The sequence below is a fragment of the Astyanax mexicanus genome, chromosome 20, assembly GCF_023375975.1.
Source record: "Astyanax mexicanus isolate ESR-SI-001 chromosome 20, AstMex3_surface, whole genome shotgun sequence".
NCBI classification, from domain to species: Eukaryota; Metazoa; Chordata; class Actinopteri; order Characiformes; family Acestrorhamphidae; genus Astyanax; species Astyanax mexicanus.
Window position 1 is genome coordinate 30,932,148 of NC_064427.1, and position 23,702 is coordinate 30,955,849.

Below are 23,702 nucleotides of genomic sequence, written 5' to 3' on the forward strand. Positions count from 1 at the left end.
TCCTTGGGCTTCTACAAAGGCGCTATATAAGTTGAACTTCGTTCCTTCATACATGCTTTTGCGCGCTTCGAGCTGCACAAGGCGTATTTTTTTGCACCCTCACAATACAAAAAAAAACACATCAACACACCCTAAATCAAGCTGTGCAATGCACGCAATTAACCAGTGTGCTATAGATCGCTACAATATAGCCCTTTGACTTTATCTTCAGGAACCCTTACAGAGACTTTTTATTCAATAAAAGAACTACATACTGTATAAGAGTACTATTAAATAATCCTTATGTGTTTTTTTTTTTTCAAATCTCTACACTTTCTGTATAATCTGACCTTCATGTTAGTAATCCAGTGTGGTTATTCTTCCTCCACAGCGCTGAGAGATAACCGGATCGACCTGGTCCGGGCCTCATGGAAGGAGCTGACCATCAGTATTCGCGAGGTCACGCTGTCAGATGAAGGCCCCTACACCTGTTCCCTCTTCACCATGCCGGTGAAAACAGCCAAGGCCTACCTGACTGTACTGGGTAAGAAGAAAAAATAGAAACACATAAATACAGAAATAAAAAAAACAAACATTGAATGTGATGGTGTGTCCAAACTTTTGACCGTTAATCTACAGTTGTGGGCTTTCCCAAGCCACCCCCAGAGATAACTGCTATCCCATGAGCTTCGGAATGTCAGTGTAAAGATAGTAAAGATAAAGATTAATATAACATTAATTTATACAACAGTTAGTTCCGACCTCACAATCTGATTGGTTGAGAAGTGTTCTAGCCGTGATGATATTCGTGATAACATCACGGCCTTCTCTCACTAAACTTGTATCACTCCACCGGTGCGTTGCCGAGTAACGGCGTATACACACAGGACACCCGCAGCAGCGTTAGCTTAGCACAGTCTAGCGCTCAGCCGCGGCACGCTCGCCCGCAGCCCACAGCGCTGACTCGTCTTCCGTGGAAAAAAGGGAAAGAAAATCGCTCGGTTACTGCCGTCTGACAGCCAGAACGCTAACCAGCTAGGCTAGGCTAAGCTAATGCTGAGCTAAAGCAAGCTACGCTAACCTAACCACAGTCCAGCCGGCTAGCTAAAACCAACACCACCCAGCAAAACAGAAAAAAGCAGAAATGCTCAAAAAATGCGCAGTTTTCACCTGAAGACGACTCGACGGAGCAGGAGAGGAGAGTATTAGCGTTATTTCACGGTCCTAACGTTTACCATCTTCGCTTATTCCCAATTTTGCTTTCAAGCTAACTTTCGTGGTGTTAGTCTGTATGAACCATACACCGTTTTGTAGTTAAGTTTCAGTTATGTTACAGTTGTTGTGGAACTACTTTTTGGCGGAAGGCTCAGTCCATATTAAAGCATATTCATTCTTAATTTCTTAAAGTTCTTTAATTTATTTTCTTTATTCATTTTGTAAAAAAAAAAAAAACTGTTGTATAAAAGCAATAGAACACTCGAGGTTGAGTGTTATCACGAATAACATCATGGCTGTGATGATCTACGGCCGAATCACAGCCGTGATGTTATTCGTGATAACACACTCCCTCTCATGTTCTATTGCTTAAATAAAGTAAAGATTGCCTTAAAATAGCATAGCATAAAGTTACAGTTACTGTATGTTTATGTAAGCAGATTTTATTCTATAATATTTTGAACAGTTTCTATTGGTTTATTATTTCATTCTGTAAATATTCACACAGTAAAAAGAGCAGCTGGTATTTTTTTTTTATATGCTTTTGATTTGACAGCAACGCTATGTTTATAATACTGAGGCTGAACTAAGAATCAAAACGGAAGCGGAAAGCCTTTACTGGAGACTATTTTTATACATGGCCAGGAATTCTCATTTTTCACACCTAGGGCCACAGCAATATTGCTTTATTGTTGCTGAATTTTTGGTCCATTTTAATGAGTTCAGGAATCCTATGAAAGGCTTGACAGGAAACCAATATTGCAGCACAGAATCCAGCAAAATTAGTCTCTCTCTTTTTTTTTTTTTTTTTTTTTTTGCCGAGTTGATAGATAATTAGATTTTTACCTCATAAAGTGGTGGGGGCGTTGCAAATCTAATGTTGCTGGGGATCTGAGTTTAATGAAGCAGATTCGCTCGGTCGCAGGCTATCACAGAAAAACCACCCAGAAGACAGTTTAATTAGTATTTCCATCAGGCCGTTTCTTTACTTTTGTCAGTCAAAAGTCGTGCGAACTTCCTTCCGCGCAGCTCCTTCTGCGACATCGCCGCTAATGTCGGCAGGGGCTGCTCACAAATATTGCTAAATTTCATATTTCCAAGCTAATTAGGTGCCCAATTACTTAGTCTAATTTTAATTACTTGGCATATGCCATTAAAATCATTACAGAGACGTGTGTCAGCGTGTAAGTGTGTGTGTGTAAGTGTGTGTGTGTGTGCGCGAGGCTTGAACAACATTAATGATTACTCATTGTAGATACGGCTACAATTAACTTACTCTTTTTAAGTTTTAATGATGGAAGAAAAAAAAAGTGTAAATTATACATTTATAATTATCTCCTGATTTTTTTATGCATATGACGGGTTCTAAAATAATAATAATAAAAAAAAACAGCTTTCAGGGCAAGACAGGCATCACAAAACAAGACCGATCCCCTTTTTCACAGCAATTAACAATGATCATTAGAGCAGCGCCGTTAATCAAACCTATCACAGGCCTGCAGTTCGGACCTCTGCTAGCGCTTCGCTGATTGCTCACTGCGAGTGGGGATACTGTTTCATCAGAATACCTGAGGGTCAGAGTTAGTACTGAGCCTTTTTGTGTTGGTTTCAGCTGTAAAAAAAAAGATGCATTATACTCAAAAAAGTATCTACAGCTCTGAAAAAAAAACTATTTTGCTATTAATAGGTATAAGTTTGAGTAAAATGAACATTTCTCTCAAATTTTAGAGCTTTTATTTTCAGAAAAAGACACATAGCTTTCAGACCTCAAATAATGCAAAGAAAACAAGTTCATATTCATAACGTTTTAATAAAGAGTTCAGAAATCAATGTTTGCTGAAATAACCCTGGTTATTAATCACAGTTTTCGTGTATCTTGGCAGCATCCTCCACCAGTCTTACACACTGCTTTTGGATAACTTTATGCCTTTACTCCTGGTGCAAAAATTCAAGCAGTTCAGCTTGGTGGTTTGATGATTTTGATTATCCATCTTCCTCTTGATTATATTCCAGAAGTTGTCAATTTGGTAAAATCAAAGAAACTCAGCATTTTTAAGTGCTCTCTTATGTTTTTTTTTATTCCAGAGCTATATGTTAGGTTAGTTAAACAATACCATTTATACAAGACATCACAGTCTTTCTCTGCAGCTTTTTGCTGGTAGGGAGGTTCAAGTTCATTTTTTCAATTTATTTATATAAGGGTCACAATGTGGAAACATACATTTTTGTGTCCCTTGTCTTTACAGGTACAGTATATTGCACTTGAAAAAAAATCACGTTGGGGTTAAATGTAATTATTATCTTTTTACTAACACATTTTTTTTATTACATCATACATAATATTGTAACTTACAAGGTAAACTCAATTTAACAATATAATCCTGATAGCAATATATTTTTTTTATTAAAAGTACTGTTCAAGAAAATGGAGTTTGCTGGAAAAAAAGGTTTATGTCAAAACCAGAGGCTGTAAAAAAGATGGACGCCGTGTCGCCGTTCCCATTCATTCAATGAAAATGAAGCCAAAATCTTCCGCCATGTTGGTGATCCTGATACCCGAGTCTGCGCAGTAACTCTAGTTTACTTGTATTATTATTACTATTATTATTACTATTATTATTATTATTATTATTATTATTATTAATTTATTATTTTATTTTATTTTATTTTTGTTTTATTATATTATGTAAAATTTAGTTTTAGCTTAATTTTGTTGTTTTTGGATTAATCTTATCTTCTTTTGATCTTAATTTCTTATCAGTTAAAACAAAAATTATTATTATTACATTATTATGTGCAGTACAGACCAGAGGAGGGAGAAAGACTGTGGAGAGACAACCTACTCATTTAAATAAACCCGCCCCTGCTAAGGGCTGCCTCCACAGAGCTTACACAGCCTATGGTCCCGCCCATACAGTCATTGGTCCCACCCACACCTTTTTGAATAGAGCTAAATAGCGTTTTATATAAAAATGTAACAATATAAGCAGAGGTTACACTAGCTGTTGCATTTAAATAATGGAGGTAGAATTACAGTATATTAGAAAAAAACGTGATTGAAAGTTGTCTGTTTTAACATTGAAACCTATGGGGATGGGTGGGGTTACACAGCTTTCTGCAGCCGAACAGCAGGGGGCGCCCGACCTGTGGTGGCTTCACTTTTGAGAGACGATGCTCTGTCCAGCAATACACAGTCTATGGTCAAAACCATCCAGTTTTATAATAATGTCTCAGTTCTGTTTTTTAATGAAAATCACTGAAGCCTGTAAATCCACATTTATACCACCTAACAAAACATGCTTCCTGAGCTTTCCGCATATTTGCTATGTTGATTTTAAATGCACGCTGCATAGACTTCCTCCAGTTTTGATGAATGCGATCACTGTCGTGCCCTTGGGAGCAATATGCTCTGCGGAATGCCCAATATCTCAACTATTCTTCAATCAAAAACCCACCCAATATCTAATTTTTCCAAGTAATGTTTCCTATTGATTTCCCCCTGATGCACAGACGAGCCCTGCGTCTAATGCATACAACTACACACATCTTACATTCTTCAGATGTTTCATGATGTTTGCTACCGAAACAGAGAAATGAGAAAAAGAGTGATAGCATTTTTGGTTTATTATCAGATTAATTTTAGTATCAATTACATTTTTTTTATTCCTTTCACTATAATATCATGAATATTACTTATTATTTCCTGTAATTTATGCATCCATTCAGTCATAGCATGGTGGACATTTTTAGTGATAATTGTCATTTAATGAAAACATGGTTGATCCACAGTTGCAGACGTGTTAAATTCTAAAAGTTCATGTTGTTTTCTAAAATTATTTGAATTACTGTAATATTTTATTGTGATGGGGTAAAAAACTTATTTTTCTAATTTTGGAGACCATGGGCCAAATTTTACACCCTGGCAAGCTTGTTGTGATGCTCATTGCTATCTTACACCCCACTAACAGTGTATTGCCATGTCTTCGGCCTGTGTCATTTAAATAGCAACAGTGCTTGTGAAAATATCTATGCAGATGGGTGTGGTTGTCTAAAAGTAAGGTGTATTCAGGTAAATTTCTGGCGTATTGCTATCTTGGCAAAGAAAAACACAGGGGCGCCACGGACTAATTAGCCACTGATTAGTACCTAGACAACAGTCAACCAGCAGACTTCATTGCTATTTTAATGATGCAGGTTCGCTGCACACCTTCAGCATGCGTACACTCCCACCCATTACATACACACGGACACGCAGCAGTGCACAAACCCAACTTTTGCATCAAAAATAAACAGAATACGCAATAAAAGTTACATTACTGTTCCTGTAAATGACCAGCTCTCGCACCTTTACAGCATAAATTAACAGATCATTTTTGTTTCTTTTGCCGAGAAGTGCAGAAGCGCTGCACCGTTAAAATACCAATCCGCCAAAGTCAGATTTCACCTGGTTCTTAAAGGGAATGGAAAGTGGCATGCTGATTTTTTGGTTTGTTTTTTCTCGTTACACTCAAAACACACCCATGATTAATTAAGAGAACTATTACATGCCTTTTGCGCGCTTTGAGAAGCGCAAGATGTACTTTTCCCGTCGTTACAATAGCAAAGACACACTGACACATCCTAAATCAACCTGCACTGTGGAGAAATATGAAGTAAAATTGATTATATTTACTATCGATAAACATGTAGCAGCTAGTTTCTTCAGTTGCTTTAAAAAAAATAAAATCATGTGAAGGTTGTGATGTGATTAATGTGAAAAATTGCTTTTTCTAATGTGGTGGGGTTATCCCCAGACACCACAGTGGACGGGTATTTTTATAGACAAAAAAAGTATATTTTATAGAAAAAAGTGGCACTTTGGACGTGGCGAAAAGACCACCCCACATAAAAAAGCTGTATAAAATGTACAAAAAGTACTTTAAAGTGAAAGTTAATAATCTTCTATGTGTGTAATAATTGGGTTCACTCTGAGTAAATCATGAAAACTGTGTTGTTATACAATACTTATATATGAAACTTATGCAACTGTGCATCAAGGTGGCCACAAAAGGCACGTTATATTGATATATTGAGCCCACCAAGATTGGAAGTCTGCCCTCATTCTCAGTGTTTGTGTTTGGTGCATTTAAATGGAGTTGTTGATGTGATTTTTTTATATTTATTACCTGAAGCTCTCAGGTAAGCGTCCAATAAGGAAAAGCTCAGGGTTTCTTTACTTACATGTATAAATCTTTAGTTAAAGTAAAAGAACGATAAGTTTAATGAAATTCTTCTGTGTCACAACCTCCATTTTTATCAAAGATAACGGTTTACTCTGAAACGCTATTACAATATGATCAAACAGCCGCTATGAATAAAAGGTCCACATTCAAATTAACCTCGGCGGAGGACAACACCTCAGGCAAAACTGAGGGATTTAAGCAGGTGATGGCAGAATACTGATAAAATATTTAAAATATCTGCACGTTCAGCAGCAGCAGCAGTGCAGGAGAACACTGCACACGACTCTCAGCTTCAGAAACTGCATTTTTACAGACATAGGACCCTATTTTAGGGATCTATAGGCGAGACATCAAATGAGCACAGTGCAGCTTGATTTGAGGCATTTTAAACGTGTCTTTGCTATCATAATGATGGGAAAAGTATTGCTTGCTTGGCTAACATACTAAACATACTAAAGGTATGTATTAATTCTCTTAATTACTCTTTTAATAGGTTTGTTTTGCATGGCGTAACATGCAATCAACCAATAAGCGTGTTACTTGCCTCACATTCCCTTTAAGAACCAGGTGTGCTCTGACTAAATTGAATTGAATTGAACTTTGGCAGATTGGTATTTTAATAGTGCAGTGTTTCTGCACTTCTCAGAAGAGAAAACTGACCTACTGTTTCACAGTATAAAGGTGCAAGCGCAGGTTATTTACGAGAACAGCAATGTTATTTTTTATTTTCTATTCCGTTTATTGTTAATATAAACGTTGGGTTTGTGCACTACTGGATGTCCTTGTGTGTGTAACAAATGGCGGCGCACCTGCGTAGCCAAGATCGCAATGAACGTCAATGAACGTCTGACTGTTTATTGTTGACTGTTGTCAGGGTTGTAATCGGTCAGTGGTGCACCTGTGTTTTCCGCCGCCAAGATAGAAATACACCAGAAATTGACCTGAACACACCACACTTTCAGATGACCACACCCATCGATATATACATAGATATATTCACAAGCACCATTGCTATTTAATGAGACAAGCTCAAGGTGTGAAAATAGACTGTAAGGCGTGTAAGGTGGGGTGTATGATAGCAATGAGCATTGCAATGTGCCTGTAGAAAGTAGAAAAAATTTGCCATAGAATAATGATATGTTGCAAATATTTGCATATATATTTGCTGTACCTGTTTCACTTAATCTTGTTTATTCTTCTTATAACTTCTCTTCTCCTTCATTTATTTATTTATTTACTTTTTTATAGTTTTTTTACTATTGCTTTTTAACTTAGGTACCACTTTAAAATAAGACTACCTTTATAAAGGGTTTATAAATGGTTTATAATTAGTTTATAAATGTTACTAATTAGGTTGTAAACGCCTTAAAAATCATCAATAATCAGTTATAACACAGACGTAGAAAGGGCAACAATGACCTGTTGTTAAAATAGTGAACCCACAGCCATCTATATTGCTGACCTTTCTATGTATGTGTTATAACTGATTATTAATGATTTTTAAGTCATTTACAACCTAATTAGTAACCATCAATAAAATAATTGTAAACCATTTATAAACCCTTTATAAAGGTAGTCTTATTTTAAAGTGGTACCTTAATTTATTTTGATTTTCTTTTATTACTATTACTATTACTATTATTATTTTTATTATTATTTTTTTTTAGTTCGTTTATTTATTTGTATTTTTTTATTGTATTATGTAAAAGTTAGTTTTAGATAACTGTTTTTTGTTTTATTAATCTTTTCTTCTTTTGATACTAATTTCTTATCAGTTAAACCAAGTTTTATTATTATTATCATTATTTATTTATTTGTATTATATTTTTTATTTTTATCTGTTATTTTAAAATGGCTAAATGTAGTTATTATTTTCTTTTTCCTGTCAATCCCTGATTTTGTAAATGGCCGGCTACATTGAAAATGAGGGTTGTCCTCCATATATGTCCCTAAAATAAAGTTTGATTGATTGATTGATTGATATTTCACTGTTTTGCTGTGAGCACATTTAGACATCTTTAGACAACAAGCATTCTCATGATCTAATACACAAATCAGCGTTATAGCCGCTTCAGCATTGGCTCCATCATTAGGAGATCTCAAGATAAATCCCCAGTGATGCCCCAGCCATCTGTCACCAGGAGTCCAGGAGAGCAGAATTGGCCTGGTTCTGTCTGGGTGGGCAGGAAAAGGACCACCTGCATCAGGAAGGATCCCACCCATCCAGAACACGCACTTTTTCTCCCACTCCCCTCAGGCCGGAGGCTGCGGAGCATTAAGTGCAAAACAACCAGACTCAGAAACAGCTTCATTCCGGAAGCTGTAAGACTCTTAAACTCCACTTAACAACACACTGCACTGACACCAAGGACAAATTACTGTTTACTGTTTACCAACATGGTCACTTTACTTGCACTGAGACACTTTATCTCCACTGCTCTAATTCACATTATCATGCTGCTATAGCACACTTGCACTCTGTACTTCATGTTGCTGAACCTTCTACTCTCTATTTATTTTTTTTATTATTTTGGGGTATTTATCTATCTATTTGTATATTCTATTTTTTTATAGTATTCTTTTTTTTAATCTATACATCTATTTTAATAACAGCTCTTTTCGTGTAAAACTGGATCGTGAGATCACAATTTTGTTCCACCTCATGTACCACATGTGATGCGAATGACAATAAAATCTCCTTGCGCAAATATCTGTGCTTTAACACTGAATGCTGAAACGCTGCACTTTCAAACACAGTGTTTCTACGTGCAGCGCAGATTTATACATAATAAACAGAGTCACGCGGCTGTGAGCAGTAAATGCAGCGCAGACGGCGCGTGCCTGGACACAGTGTTTGTTCACAGCTGTGGAAATTAGCGTTATCTGGCTAATATATCAGTTTAAACTGTGCTTGCTTTATCAGCAGTTTAGCTCAAATAAATGGCTTATATTTAATAGCTGGATCCGATCGAGACCAGATCACGTTCTCACCACAAGCGAACCGCTCCAGAGTTCGTTTGGTATCGGACTGAGACCACCTCCTCTAGCAGGTCTGGGTCCGTTTCTTTTGATCCGCTCCCGAATGCGATTACTGTTTTCACACCTGCTCAATCGAACCGCACTAAAGTTACAAACGGACCAGAGTTCGTTTTAACCGGACCAAATAGTGCTGGTGTAAAAAAAACGCCCTTAGTGAAATAAAGAATGGTCCAGTTTCCAGTGATTTGCCAGTTTATTTTAATATGTTGTGATACAGATTTACAACAAGCAACATGGAGGAATTTAATAGTCATATGGAATTGGTATTGATGTTGTGCATTAATGGATTTTTCTGTATTTCCTCTCTCTCTCTCTCTCTCTCTCTTTCTTTTTGTAGGCGTACCAGAGAAGCCAGAAATAAATGGTTTCACTAAGCCAGCCATGGAAGGCGACCACATCACCCTGACGTGCGTGACCTCGGGCAGCAAGCCTGCCGCAGACATCCGGTGGTTCAGGAATGAGAAGGAGGTCAAAGGTATAGAGCTGCAGATGAGTTCAGTTAATAATATTATATTTTTTATGAATAATAAAGATATCTAATGCCTTATTGTATACATACCTCCTGTATATGTGACATACAGCTCTGGAAAAAAAAATAAGAGACCACTTAAAAGTGATGAGTTTCTTTGATTTTACCAAATTAAAAATCTCTTGAATATAATCAAGAGGAAGATGGATGATCACAAGCCAACAAACCACCAAGCTGAACTGCTTGAATCTTTGCACCAGGAGTAAAGGCATAAAGTTATCCAAAAGCAGTGTGTAAGACTGGTGGAGGAGAACATTCCAAGATAAAAAAACAGGGTTATTCCACCAATATTGATCGATTGAACTCTTAAAACATTATGAATATGAACTAGTTTTCTTCAGGTTTAAAAGCTCTGGATCTTTTTTGTTATTCCAGGCATTTCTCATTTTCACCAAATAAATGCTCTAAATGACAATATTTTTATTTGCAATTCGAGACAAATTTGATCAGTGTTACTATATACCTATAAGTAGCAAAATCAGAGAAACTGGTTTAGGAACTGAAATGTTCTCTTACTTTTTTCCAGAGCTGTTTATGTGACATTCACACAGTCTGTTTCGAAGGGCTGGGCTTCATGCAATGTTTTACACAACCATGTGACAGTTCACTATTACACAAATGTCACATACAGTGTCATTGCACAGCATTGCAGAAACAGTAGCTAACAAAGCACAGAGTAAACAGGAACACCAACACAATAGGAATACAATAGCAACCAAACCTGATAAACAAACACAGGAGAATGCTTAGCATGCAATGGAAAATAGTTGGCAATACTTTGCAATAAAGTACATACAGAGCCGACAGTAATAGTGGAAAGAATAATCACACCTGGCACTGTTAAAATAGCGTCAGAGTTAAGGAATCTATTTACGCCGATCTGTGTGGTGGTCTAACAGGGAGGTGTGTTCAGGTCAATTTCTGGCATATTGCTATCTTGATGGAAGGAAATACAGTGCGCCACTGACTGATTAAAACCCTGACAACAGTCAACAGTCAGCCGCCCAAACCCAAAATCTTAGCCATGCAGGAGTGCTGTTCCCTCAAATGAGCTGCTGGTGTATCTCCTCTGCTGAGATTCACACAAAGCACAGCGCTGTTAAGATACGAACGCGCCAAAGTCAGAGCTTACCTGGCTCTTAATGAGAATGACATCTGGCTCACTGCTTTATTTCACTGGTTTATTTAATGTTAAACCCAAAACATGCCTATGATTAATTAAGAGAATTAGTACATGCCTTTTGCCACAATTGACCGGTGCGCTATAGATCGCTAAAATAGAGCCCAATATGTTTGTGGACACCCCTTCTGTTAAACATAAAACAATCGACTACACTGTAAGCCCGGATAAGTTGAATATGCTTACAAAATTTGAGGAAACCGGTTGCCTTAAAAAAGTTAAGTAATGGGTAATGAAAACTTAAGTTAGCATAACTTAAAACATCAAGTTATTACAGCTAAAGGGGAAGTTGATAAGGTAGCCCAGGGGGAATCATTATGATCACACTGATGGTGAGTGTTAGTCAGAAACTGTTGGACACACCCAGTATGCAAATAGATTGTGACCGAAGCCAATGGAAAAGAAGCTGCCAATGGCAACAGACTAAACTCAGTTATTAAGTTATATAAGTCAGTTCAACTCAAAGATCTCAGTTTGAATGTTGTATATATGTGCCCACACATGTTCAACTAACTCAAAATTTTTGAGTATTGTTTAGAAATATCCAATTTTATGTAAAACAGACTTTTTTGCATAAAATTTTTAGAGTAAACATCCTTGAAGGAGAACTCCAGTGTAAATCGGACTAATATAATTGCACTCTGTATAGTAATAGTATACAATATATCACTATATGATCCAAAATATTGGGACAGCTGCTTTATCCATTGTTTTAAAGGAGAAGTTTGGTGTAAATTGGACTTTTGATGAAGTAAAACTAAAAGTAAAAAAATTAGTAAAAAAAAGTACATACCTTTGATGAATAGCACACCTCCCTTCTCCCACTTCTGCGTTCCAAGATCCAGAAATTTGAACAGTTTGTCCAAATTATGCCCCTTGTCACCCAGTCTGAAGGGTGTTTGGACAAACTGTTAACATTTCCGGATTTTGGAACACTGTGGGGGAGGGGAGGTATGCTATTCATCAAAGGTAAGCACTTTTATCATGTTTTAATACAGCAAAAGTTCATTTTACACTGGAGTTCTCCTTTAAAACAATGGATAAAGCAGCTGTCCCAATATTTTTGTTCATATAGTGATATATTGTGCACTATAACTAAACAGAGAGCAGTTATCTCGGCATATCTAAAGAAATATTCCATTCTCAGAGCTCAATCTTCTAACGTATTCGTATTTTCTTCCCAACCGTGTCAAAACACCAGCTGTGCTGTACATTGTGTGGACAGTTCATGATGAATGGATCGGTGGAAACGGTCCATAATTACCTGGTGTAAAATCGTGCTACATTAACATACATTAAGATATGTTGAGATGTGTGTTTTTTTTTTTTTCGTTTTTTTTTTTTTTTGCTAGTGCAATGCTTCTACAAAGCTGCTGCTCCAGATATATACAGTGGCTTGCAAAAGTATTCATACCCCTTGAACACTGTTGTTGTTTTTTTTTTTACATTTTCTCACCTTACAACCACAACTCTTCTTGTAAATGTATTTTATAGGGATTCTAAGTGATAAACCAACACAAAGTAGCAAGCATCATTGCGAAGCGAAATGAAAATGATACATTCTTTCAAATTTTTTTAAGTGTGATGTGCAAAAGTAAATATCCCCCTTTACTCTAAATGAAATCCAGTGCAATCAAGTGCCTTCAGAAGTCACTGAATAAGTTAATAGAGCACAACTGTGTGTAATGTCGTCTCAGTATAAATACAGCTGTTCTGTGAAGGCCTGTGAAGTGGTTTGTTAGAAAAAAACGCTAGTGAACAAACAGCATCATGCACACCAAGGTGCTTACCAGACTAAAATCTACCAGAGATAAGTATGAGAAGTTGTGGAGAAGTTTAAAGCAGAGTCAGGTTATAAAAAAATAAAAAAAAACATATCCCAAGCTTTAAGCATCCAAAGGAGCACTGTTCAATCCATCATCCAAAAATGGAAAATGGAAGTCATGGCCATTCACTCAAACTGACACTCAGAGAGTCAGAGAAGCAGCTAAGAGGATCATGGTCACTCTGGAGGAGCTGCAGAGATCCACAGCTCAAGTGGGAGAATCTGTCGACAGGACAGGCCTTTGTCACGCCCTGGTCTTGTCTCATGTCTGTGTGTTATTCCCATGTGACCGGTGCTCCTCTGTGTCTCTTGTAAGTAGTTTTCCACCACGTGTTTCTCACCTTCCCCAGGTGTTTCCAATTCTAGTGTGTTTCCTGTTTCTTTAAATAGATCCCCTGTGCCACTTGTCCCTCGTCGGTCTTTGCACTAACCCCTGTTGTTTGTCTTTCTCAGTGTTCCATAGCTTCTCTCAGTGTTTCCTTGTCTTCTATAGCCTTAAGGCCTCGGCATACTTCCAGCGAAACGAATTTCGTGAGCATTGCACGAAGTCTAGCGCGCTTTCGCGAGCTTTCGAGCTGGCATACTTTCTGCAGCTTCGCTTTGCCTGTCTCGCATGCTCCACAACTGCAGGTGGTGCTGTTACGTTAGTAACGCTTAGTTTCATGACTACCGGAAAACCATCGCGCTCTGTCTAAAGAAGCTCCGGTATGGCAACGTGTGAAATACTCGAGGTGTATAAACATACCCTAGAAGATTTCTTCAAAATCGTCCATGTTTGTTTTCTTGGCACGCCTCTTTTTTAACGACCAATCACAGCCTTTGTCGCGTTGTGTCTTCGGCCGTGGAGTTCGCCCAGCTTCCATGTGCACGACACGGCGAACGAAGGCCCTGTGCGACGTCCGCGCCAGTTCGTTTTCTCCGCAATTACGTCACGTTGTTCGCTAGAGCCACGCGAACGTCGTCTCCGCATGAAGTATGCCGAGGCCTTTAATCCCTTGTTTCTTGTTTATTTCTTGTTTATTCCCTTGTATATATTTCCCTAGCCCTGTTAGTTTATTTCTAGTGTCTCTTGTTTGTTTAGGTTTATGTTATTTTGTTTCACTGTTTATTTTGGTTTATTATCTTTGTTACGTGTTTTCTTGTTTCTTTGTTTCTTTGTTATTTATTTAATAAATTATTTATTTCGCCCTTACCTGCACTTGCGTCCGTCTCCTCGTCTCCCTGCCTGGGTCAACCGTGACAGCCTTTATGAAAGAGTGGCAAGAAGAAAAAAAACTGTTGAAAGAAAGACATAAGAAGGGCTTTTTTTACAGCAAAAAAATGTGGTAATTTCAGTGAAAGTTGGCTCTACTAGGTATTGATTTAGGGGGGGGGCTGAACTGGACTTTTGCACTGCACACTTTTTTCAGCAATTTATTTGATTATATTTTTAATCTATGTATCATTTTCACTCTCATTTGTGTTGGTCTGTCACTAAAAATCTTTAACAAAAAAAAAAGAATTTGAATTTGTGGTTTTAAGGTGACAAAATGTGAAAAAGTTCAAGGGCTATGAACACTTTTGCAAGCCACTGTATAATTTTTTTGTAAGGTTTTGTGCGATCGCAGGGATAATCCACGTGCGGTGTGTCTTTCGTGGGGCTGTGTTTGTGGTAATGGGCCAGGTGAGAGGCAGTGCGCTAACTGGAACATGGCAGCATGTCGAGAGGTCTCCGAGAACTCAGGTCCGGATCTATCTGCTGTGCATTCCAAGCAGGAGGCATTGATTGCCTTTGTTTGAGCGCCGTGCAGCACTTCAGAAAAATACAGCTGTTCTAATTAGCGATGAGACTGGCTTCTCCGTGCTGGGTGATTATTGTGTCTCTCGCAGGCAGAAGCAGCGGGGAGAGGGGCCGTGTGTTGAGTGGGAAGTGGGCTAAGAGATGAAGGAGAACCAAGCTGATTGTTCACTTCTTTGTTAGGATTTCACACTTTGATATCGACCGCTGTTTCGTACTTAATACTGTCCTTCTAGCGGTTATTCTTCTAATGCGAAAAGTCGCTAACAGATGTGTTCCTTCATAGCTGGTGGTAATGCGAGCTTGGACAAGCTTTATATAATGTTTGTATGTAGAGAATGTACAAAAATATTTGGAAACCAAAATATACCAGAAAATAAGTGAATAATAAGTTAAAACGGGCATAAACCGGCTCCTATGAGCGTTTTTGTTGGCTTCCTTATTGTAACTTCACAATAATCCAAATAAACCTGCATAGAACCAACCTGGCACCTGGCAACCCCCACCTGTCAATCATCGCCAAAGCCCCACCTGCTAGATCAGTTGAGAACTTAGACAGAACGCAGCATGATTAGCCAGCAGACTTTGTCTGAAGGAGGGATCTGTATCTACCGCCCACAGCAAGTCAGTTTTGTTCTTCTACTGCAGTTAAGCATGATCTAGCTTGTTTGTATTTTGCCATTTAGCACAAGCTAAATACACTAATCTTATACATGGTGTGCCAAGCAACAGCTTATTTGCATAAAAGTGACGGAGCCCTTAAACGGCTCTTTCAGAAAGGGATTGAAACTGGCAAGAATAGAGCTGGTGAGATTATGTGAGATTAAAGCTCTTTATGCGAGAGTGACTTTGTGCAATGATAGGGAATGGGATGCTGGGATGATAAAGCAGCAGTGCCTAAAATATTTTTCTTTTATATTGACAGAAAAATATGCTTAAAAACACAATACAAATTGGGCAACCAGATGGCTGACTTAGCCAATTAGATTAATTCTTGAGTAATTCATGAACTAATGAAGTATAACAAACCAGTTATACTCAATTGTTTTGAAACATTGACCCTTTGGACTCATATGGAGACACTGTCTATAGCATCCAGTGGTCACATGACAGCTTTACGCTCAATCGATTGAAAACAAGATACATATGAAGTCAGCCACCGCTTCTTTTTGAGCTGCTGCTGATGCAGAATTGCCGAGTAGCATCACAGCGCACTCGCAGGAAAGCGCAGCGACTTGGTTCTGATACATCAGCTCACAGACGCCCTGTGCTGCAGACATCACCCTAGTAGTGATGCAGGGAGGGAGAGCGCCATCTACCCACTCGGAGGAAGCAGGGCTAATTTTGCTCCCTCTGAGCGCCGGCAGCTTGATGCAGCTTGATGGCAAAGCTGCATGAGCGGGGGTTTAATCCTGCGACCTCCCGCTCATAGTGGCAGCGCTTTAGACCGCTGGACCACTCGGCGCCCTATAATGAGTTTTTAATCAACGTTTCGAATCCTAAAAATAGAATGCTTGGAAAGAATCTGGTGGAAAAAGAGCATAACAAGGTGTTAACAATGCCATGCCTCAAAAAAACAACAACAACAAAAAAACATGCAATTTAAAGTAGATTGAAGGGAGCTTGACAGGAACGTAAACAAAAGGACTATTTCAGGAGCCTGGCTCGATCCTCTTAGCTGAGATCTGATTAGACGTGGCTGACAAGCATCTGTTCATTTAACTGTAATTAACAATTGATCAAATGACGTTTGCTGTCAGGCTTGATCCAGGCTAAAAAGCGGAGTGATGTTATAAACAGGAGATTTTCTGGACGCAGGTTTCAGCAGGGGATTGCTGATGCTGTAGATGAGAGGGTGTGGAAATCAGCTTATTTGGGTAAAATCCCGCTACAAACTGATGGTCTGATTTTCTGCCCGTATTGACTCAGATCGCTGATAAAAACAAAAAATTGTTCGGTCTGAGAGAGGCAGAAAATGAGACAAATGCTCTCATTACGGGGGATTATTGCGAGGTGGTAAACATGCTTTGTGGTCGGGGGGTTGTAGAAAGGTGTGTGTGCTGCAGAAGCAGGTGTAGCTCCTGACAGAACATCTGATCTGCTAAACGTTTCACCTTCACTTCTGCGTGTGCTATTTTCCGCCTCTTAATTGGATATAAACATTCTCTTTCTTATTGGTGCTAGTTTTCCTAGCGTACAGCTCACACACAGATATGCAGATCAGAACGTAGCTAATTAATGCAGCGATGCGTCTGGCATGACCTTCTGTGCTGACGATGTGTTCTCAAGCTTATTTGTTCCAATACTCCACCAATCATCACACTGTACTGTAGAAAAAGGGTTATTTATATAATATAACCTTATTTTAAGCTCTATTAATAAAGAGAGTGTATGCGGGAGCTTGCTAATAAGTACAATGGGTGAATTACATGTATTAAATGAATTACATGTATTATTATTTTTATATAAGTCAAACATCCCAACCCAACAGAGAAAACACATTCGGGAAGGTCAAAGACCTAATTACTGTTGATAAGCTCAATTTAACATATTTGCCAAATATACTTATGCAGTGTGAAAACATTCATGGCAAATTAATATGTGTTGTGTTTGATTTTGATGATGTTTTTATTTCATCTTAACTTTCACCTGAAGTCAATGTAAAGAAATTACGGCTGTTTATCAGTTAAACAAACAAAAAATAATCACACTAATTTCTTGGGATGAATTGTGATTAAAAGCATTTTTCCTTCTTAACTCTAAAACCTTTTTTGTGAATATTCAAATGTCAAATAAAACAGTTAATTTAAGATAATCACAGTAAGATTTTATTTATATTTAGATATAAATATTGTATAATAAGTAAAATGAAAAAAAAATTGTATAACAAGTAAAATAAAAACTATATAAAGTAGTGTGCACACCATACCTAGCTTTAGTTTGAACGCAGGTAGTTTCACACTTTTTCTGTGGACACTTTTTGGGTCATTTACTGATATTAATTGGTTTGAAATAATATATAAATATGTTTGAAGCACTAAAAGTAAATAATATTGGTTGGGGAAAAGCAAATTGCACATTTTTTTTTTTTGTTGTTGTTGTTGTTGTAGGGAAGGTCCTTTTTTTTTCAACACTTTGAGGAATCAGTGGCCATGATGACGTCATGCAAATAAATAGAGTTATAATGGAAGAATAAAACAAGGAACTTTGAAGGAGATCTTACTTTTTAAGGTGTTTTTCTCAATGTATTTCTTGTAGATGCTTTATGCACTGGGATGTAAACACTATTTTTAGGAAGTTTAAGGTGCGATTTTGGATGTTAAATCTGTCCGTACACACTAAGAAAAGCAAGTACAGATTTGTACTTAAAAGGGTACAAAGCTTGTCTCTGGGGCTGTACCTTATATTAAGGTACAAAAAAGTACCTTTCAGTGAAAGTCATTTTTGTACCCACCTTTTTTGTGCCAGTAAAGATTATAAAGATTATAAACATTATCATCAACTAAATATGGCTCAAAAACTTGATGATCCAAAATTGTCTGGCTTTAAAATTAAAAAAAATGTGCAATTAAAAAAAATATATATTGTTTATTAGCACAGTGATACAGAATACTGAATGTACCCTTTGGCTGGTTAAATGGTACAAATCTGTACTTATTGCTGTTAGGAATTACTTTGTGCTTCGAAGGGAACAAATCTGACCCTGTAAAGACCAATATTATACCTTTGAGGGTACAATTATGAAGCGTGCAAAAAAGTACTCATATCGTACCTCTGTTTTTTAGAGTGTAGGGTTCTAAGGGTTAATGAAAAAAAATATGTTTTAGTGTTCAGTGCCTGTTTAAATTCCCCTGGTTGTTCTGGTGTTGAGGGGGGTGTTCTTTATTCATGGCTGTAGCCGCTAGACACGTTTTTTTTTTTTTTTTTTTTGGTGGCGGCGTCGGCGGCGCTGCGAGTCAAAGGAGCATTTCATCCATCATGCACTCGAGACTGGTTTTATTTCAGGATTTATGAGCAGATGCCTGGAATCAGATTCAGCGCGGGATACACCGTGTAAATCTGTGTGTTACACGGCTCCACGCTGTCAATCCGAGTGCGCGTACAGTGAGCGCTCCGCCGTCCCCGTGCGGAACAGGGGGGGGTTTGGATGGTGTCAGCCATGGACGTTTTCATCATGAACACATGCATCCCCAAACAGTGATGGATGGATTCAATAACATGAGAACATCTCAGATATGCAGAAGAAGAGTAGAAGAGTGCGTGGAGAGACAGACAGACAATGAGACAGAGAGACGGAGAGACATTGGTAGAGTTAGAGCGAGAGAACGAAAGAGAAGAGAGAGAGAGAGAGAGAGAGCAGGTCTAGATAGGCCAATAAAAACTACAGCACAGCTGTCATTAAAGCTGATAAAAAATTAAACAGTATAATAATAATAATAAGCTGAGGGATGTCATATGAGCTGCAGTTAAAGTGTCGAGAGTAAACAAAAGGATATTGGTCTTTCAGCTTGACTCAGTTTCCATCAGACGCCACTGTCATTTCCTGCCGTGGCTGTGTGGCTGCGTCTACACATTGTGTTTGTGTATATATATATATATATTTATAAGTGTGTGTGTTTGTGTGAGTTCATGTTCAGGTTGCAAAGTGTATCATACATCTTATTATATGTCTAACAGTGGAATGTTAAGCATCCTAACCAATTAAATAACTTCTTAAAGTCACAATCATGCTCTTAAGTGGTAAAAAAAATATGTTTTAATTTATTTCTATTTATTTCCTATTTTCCCCCAATTTCAGCTGCTAGTCAGCTGTATATCCCCCTTTTTTAAACTGCTGCTGCTGATGCATTATTGCCAAAAAGCATCACAGCGCACTCTGAGGAAAGCGCAGCGACTCGGTTCCGATACATCAGCTCACAGACGCACAGTCTAGTGCTGATCGACATCACCCTTTGGAGTGATGAGGGATAAGAGCGCCATCTACCCACTCAGAGAGAGAGCAAGACCAATTGTGCTCTCTCTCAGGGCTCCGGCAGCTGATGGCAAGCTGCATGACTGGGATTTAAACAATTTCAGCGATCTCTCAATCATGGTTGCAGTGCTTTAGACTGCTTTAAGCCTTAACAGATTGGTCAATTCAAGCAGACCAAGCTAATTAAAGGAGAACGTAAGTGTGAAATGAACCTGTGGTGTAATGAAACATTATAACGAGTACAAACATTTTTTTTTCGAATAGCCCACCTTCATTCACCCCCGGCATAGTGTTACCCATACAAATAAATTACTGTTTTTTACACCATAGCAAGTTCAACATAGACCAAAGTAAACACATTTTGATCTTAAAATATTTACTACCAAGTGCCCACAATAAGAACAATACAAGGATGAGCTGCGCACTGAATTTATCTGATTCAATTTGGATTTATTTTTTTAATCAATATTCAGTTCGGTCCAGCGGTCTAATGCGCTGCCACTATGAGCGGGAGGTCGCAGGTTCGAACCCCTGCTCATGCAGCTTTGCCATCAGCTGCCGGTGCTTAGAGGGAGCAAAATTGGCTCTGCTCCCTCTGGGGTGGGTAGATGGCGCTCTCTCCCATCACACTTAAGGTGGCGCTGGGCGGCACGAGGCGTCTGTGAGCGGATGAATCGGAACCTAGCCGCTGTGCTTTCCTCCGAGCGCGCTAGCTGCTCAGGCAATGATTCATCCGCAGCAGCTCGAAAAAAGGGGTGATTGACTTCACACGTGTCGGAGGAGGCGTGTGCTCTTCCGCATCCTCCAAGGGTCACGGGCGTCACCGGTGATGGGGACGCACAAAGGGGTGGGACAATTGGATATCCAAATTGGGAGAAAAATGGGGAAAAATCAGAAAGAAAAAAAACGGGTCTGGGCTCTTATGGGTTAAACTGTCCAAAAGCAGCCACCAACACAAGCTGCTCTTGAGCTGAATTTTTAATATTGATAGTGTTTGAAAGTGTTTATCTAACAGAAGGTAAATTAAACTCTCCAGCAGTGAAGAATTGGAATTTTCTCGGGGGAGTATTTGATGATTTTCAGGCTTTACAGGGTTAAGACAGGCTTCATTTGCACATGCAGTATTTAGTACTGAAATCACAGTAGCAGTGTTTTTCTCTGTATTGTACTTGACGATTTTCTGTTTGGGCATCTGCGGGCGAGTGTGTGTGTTTGTGAGTTTGTGAGCGAGTGTGTGTGTGTCTATGGGTGAAGTGACAGCTTCTGTCATCACTGATTTCAGCACCTCTCCAGAACACTCATGGTGTGATGAAGGCATTTATTTTGGAGCTTCATTCAGGGAATAGTATCACAGTGTGGGAGAAAGACTGGGAATTTAGCATTCAGCCTTCTATTAAATCTCCAGCTCTGAGTTTTAGGACAGCACACTCTTTCTCTCTCTCTCTCTCTCTCTCTCTCTCTCTCTCTTCGCAGCATTCCCACTGCATCTGTTCCTATCACAGCAATAAGTCTGTTTTTTTCCTCACTCTAAGCAAATCTTCTGAGATTTCCCAGATCAAATATTACAGAGTGATCCAGCAGGACCATCATATCACACATCTCTCTCTCTCTCTCTCTCTTTCTCTCTCTCTCTTTTTCTCTTTCTCTCCCTCACACACACACACACATTCTCTGTGTGCTTAAAAAAACAATAGAATAAATACCTGTAATTTAAATGTAAATTAAAATGTTACAGAGATTAGAGGTGGTTTAATTCTTATGGCAAATTGGTTTGTGTGTGTATAGTTACTATAGATAGATAGATAGATAGATAGATAGATAGATAGATAGATAGATAGATAGATAGATAGATAGATAGATAGATAGATAGACTGTTAAAAAAAAGTGTACTATGATGAACAACTATTACTGTCCTTTTACATGAACGTGTCCTATAATTACATTAAACCTTCACTTTTAACAGATTTTAATTCTTAAAAAAGTGTCATAATTAGTAATTTTACAAGATCTTGTCCTATAATTACATTAAATCTTTCACTAGACAGTGAGTCTAAAAACAAGAACGTGGCTATTAATATACTAGTACATCCCCACCAAAGAATAGAATATAATTGAAAAGTTAATTTATTTCAGTAATTCAGTTCAAAATGTGAAACTCATATATTATATAGATGTATTAAACACAGAGTGATCTATTTTAAGTGTTTATTTCTTTTATTGTTGATGATCATGGCTTACAGCCAATAAAAAACCTAAATATCAATCTCAGAAAATTAGGATATTATATAAGACCAATTGTTAGTTACTTACTTTTGGCAGTGTGGGCAGTGTGCCAAGTCCTGCTGGAAAATGAAATCCGCATTTCCATAAAAGTTGTCAGCAGAGGGAAGAAGCATGAAGTGCTGTAAGATTTTCCGGGAAAACTCTGCACTGATTTTGGACTTGATAATAAATCACAGTGGATCAACACCAGCAGATGACATGTCTCTCCAACCAAACCATCACTGATTGGTGGAAACTTCACACTAGACCTCAAGCAGTTTGGACTGTGTGTCTCTCCACTCTTCCTACAGACTCTGATCCATCCCTTGATTTACAAATGAAATGTAAAATTTACTGACGATCAGTGATGGTTTGTAGAGACATGTCTGTCATCTGCTGGTGTTGATCCACTGTGTTTTATCAAGTCCGAAGCCAGTGGACTACAAAACAGCCTGTGTTTTATAGTTTTATATTTGTTCAACCTTTCATAAACAAATTTAAACACTCCTAATACACTGCGAAATCGATATCTATTAAAAATTTTATTCTGCCTGTCCGCTTGCTTGTGGCTGAATGATGAATAAAACATACGCGTTTTTAATGCCATTTTTCTGACACACACCAGCCCTGCGCCACCTCTCCTGACCTTCTCCAGGGATCTCCAGCTCTTCAGAGTTATGAAACACATTTGCATCAATTTCCTCCAATTCTTTCCCTGTACTGAACAAAAGTTGCAATGCACTTTCATCATAGGAGTGGGCGGTGTGATGATATGAAATCAATACCATGATAAATTGTGCGACAATATGCTTTTCTGAGCGTATTGGAAATATCACCAGTATCGGAATTGGAAATCGTAAGACGTTTTCCATGCCGGATGCTCATGCGCCGGGAATAAAACACTGTATTATGGAGGAGGGAGGGAGGGAAAGAAAATATAATTGTTCATTATTATATTTCCCTTGCCCACAGTAGTGCATTCAAGTACATAGTGCATTGTATATTTAAGCAATAGAACACGAGAGGGAGTGTGTTGTCACGAATAACATCAGGGCTGTGATTCGGTCGTAGGCACGAGCTGAAGGCGAGTGCAGTAGATCATCACAGCCGTGATGTTATTCGTGATAACACTCAACCTCGAGTGTTTTATAGCTTTTATACAACAGTTTTTTTTTTTTTTTACAAAATGAATAAAGAAAATAAATCAAAGAACTTTAAGAAATTAAGAATGAATATGCTTTAATATGGACTGTGCCTTCCGCCAAAAAGTAGTTCCACAACAACTGTAACAGAACTGAAACTTAACTACAAAACGGTGTATGGTTCATACAGACTAACACCACGAAAGTTAGCTTGAAATCAAAATTGGGAATAAGCGAAGATGGTAAACGTTAGGACCGTGAAATAACGCTAATACTCTCCTCTCCTGCTCCGTCGAGTCGTCTTCAGGTGAAAACTGCACATTTTTTGAGCATTTCTGCTTGTTTTGCTGGGTGATGTTGGTTTTAACTAGCCGGCTGGACTGTGGTTAGGTTAGCGTAGCTTGCTTTAGCTCAGCATTAACTTAGCTTAGCCTAGCCTGGCTGGTTAGCGTTCTGGCTGTCAGACAGCAGTAAATGATTTTCTTTCCCTTTTTTCCACGAAAGACGAGCCAGTGCTGCGGGCTGCGGGCGAGCATGCCGCGTCTGAGCGCTAGCCTGTG

At 38.4% G+C, this 23,702-nt stretch overlaps 1 protein-coding gene across 5 annotated transcripts in view; it reads left to right on the forward strand.

The window, feature by feature from the left end:
• The window catches only part of cadm2a (cell adhesion molecule 2a), a 592,466-nt gene that overhangs the window by 516,918 nt on the left and 51,846 nt on the right, over positions 1-23,702 (forward strand). For 3 of the 5 annotated variants that reach the window (XM_007252477.3, XM_007252480.3, XM_007252479.3), the window contains 2 exons: positions 371-523; positions 9,793-9,948. In XM_007252477.3, coding sequence (XP_007252539.2) covers positions 371-523; positions 9,793-9,948 — 309 coding nt within the window. The remainder of the gene's footprint in view (positions 1-370; positions 524-9,792; positions 9,949-23,702) is intronic. The other 2 variants (XM_007252478.3, XM_007252481.3) reach the window with 1 other exon arrangement.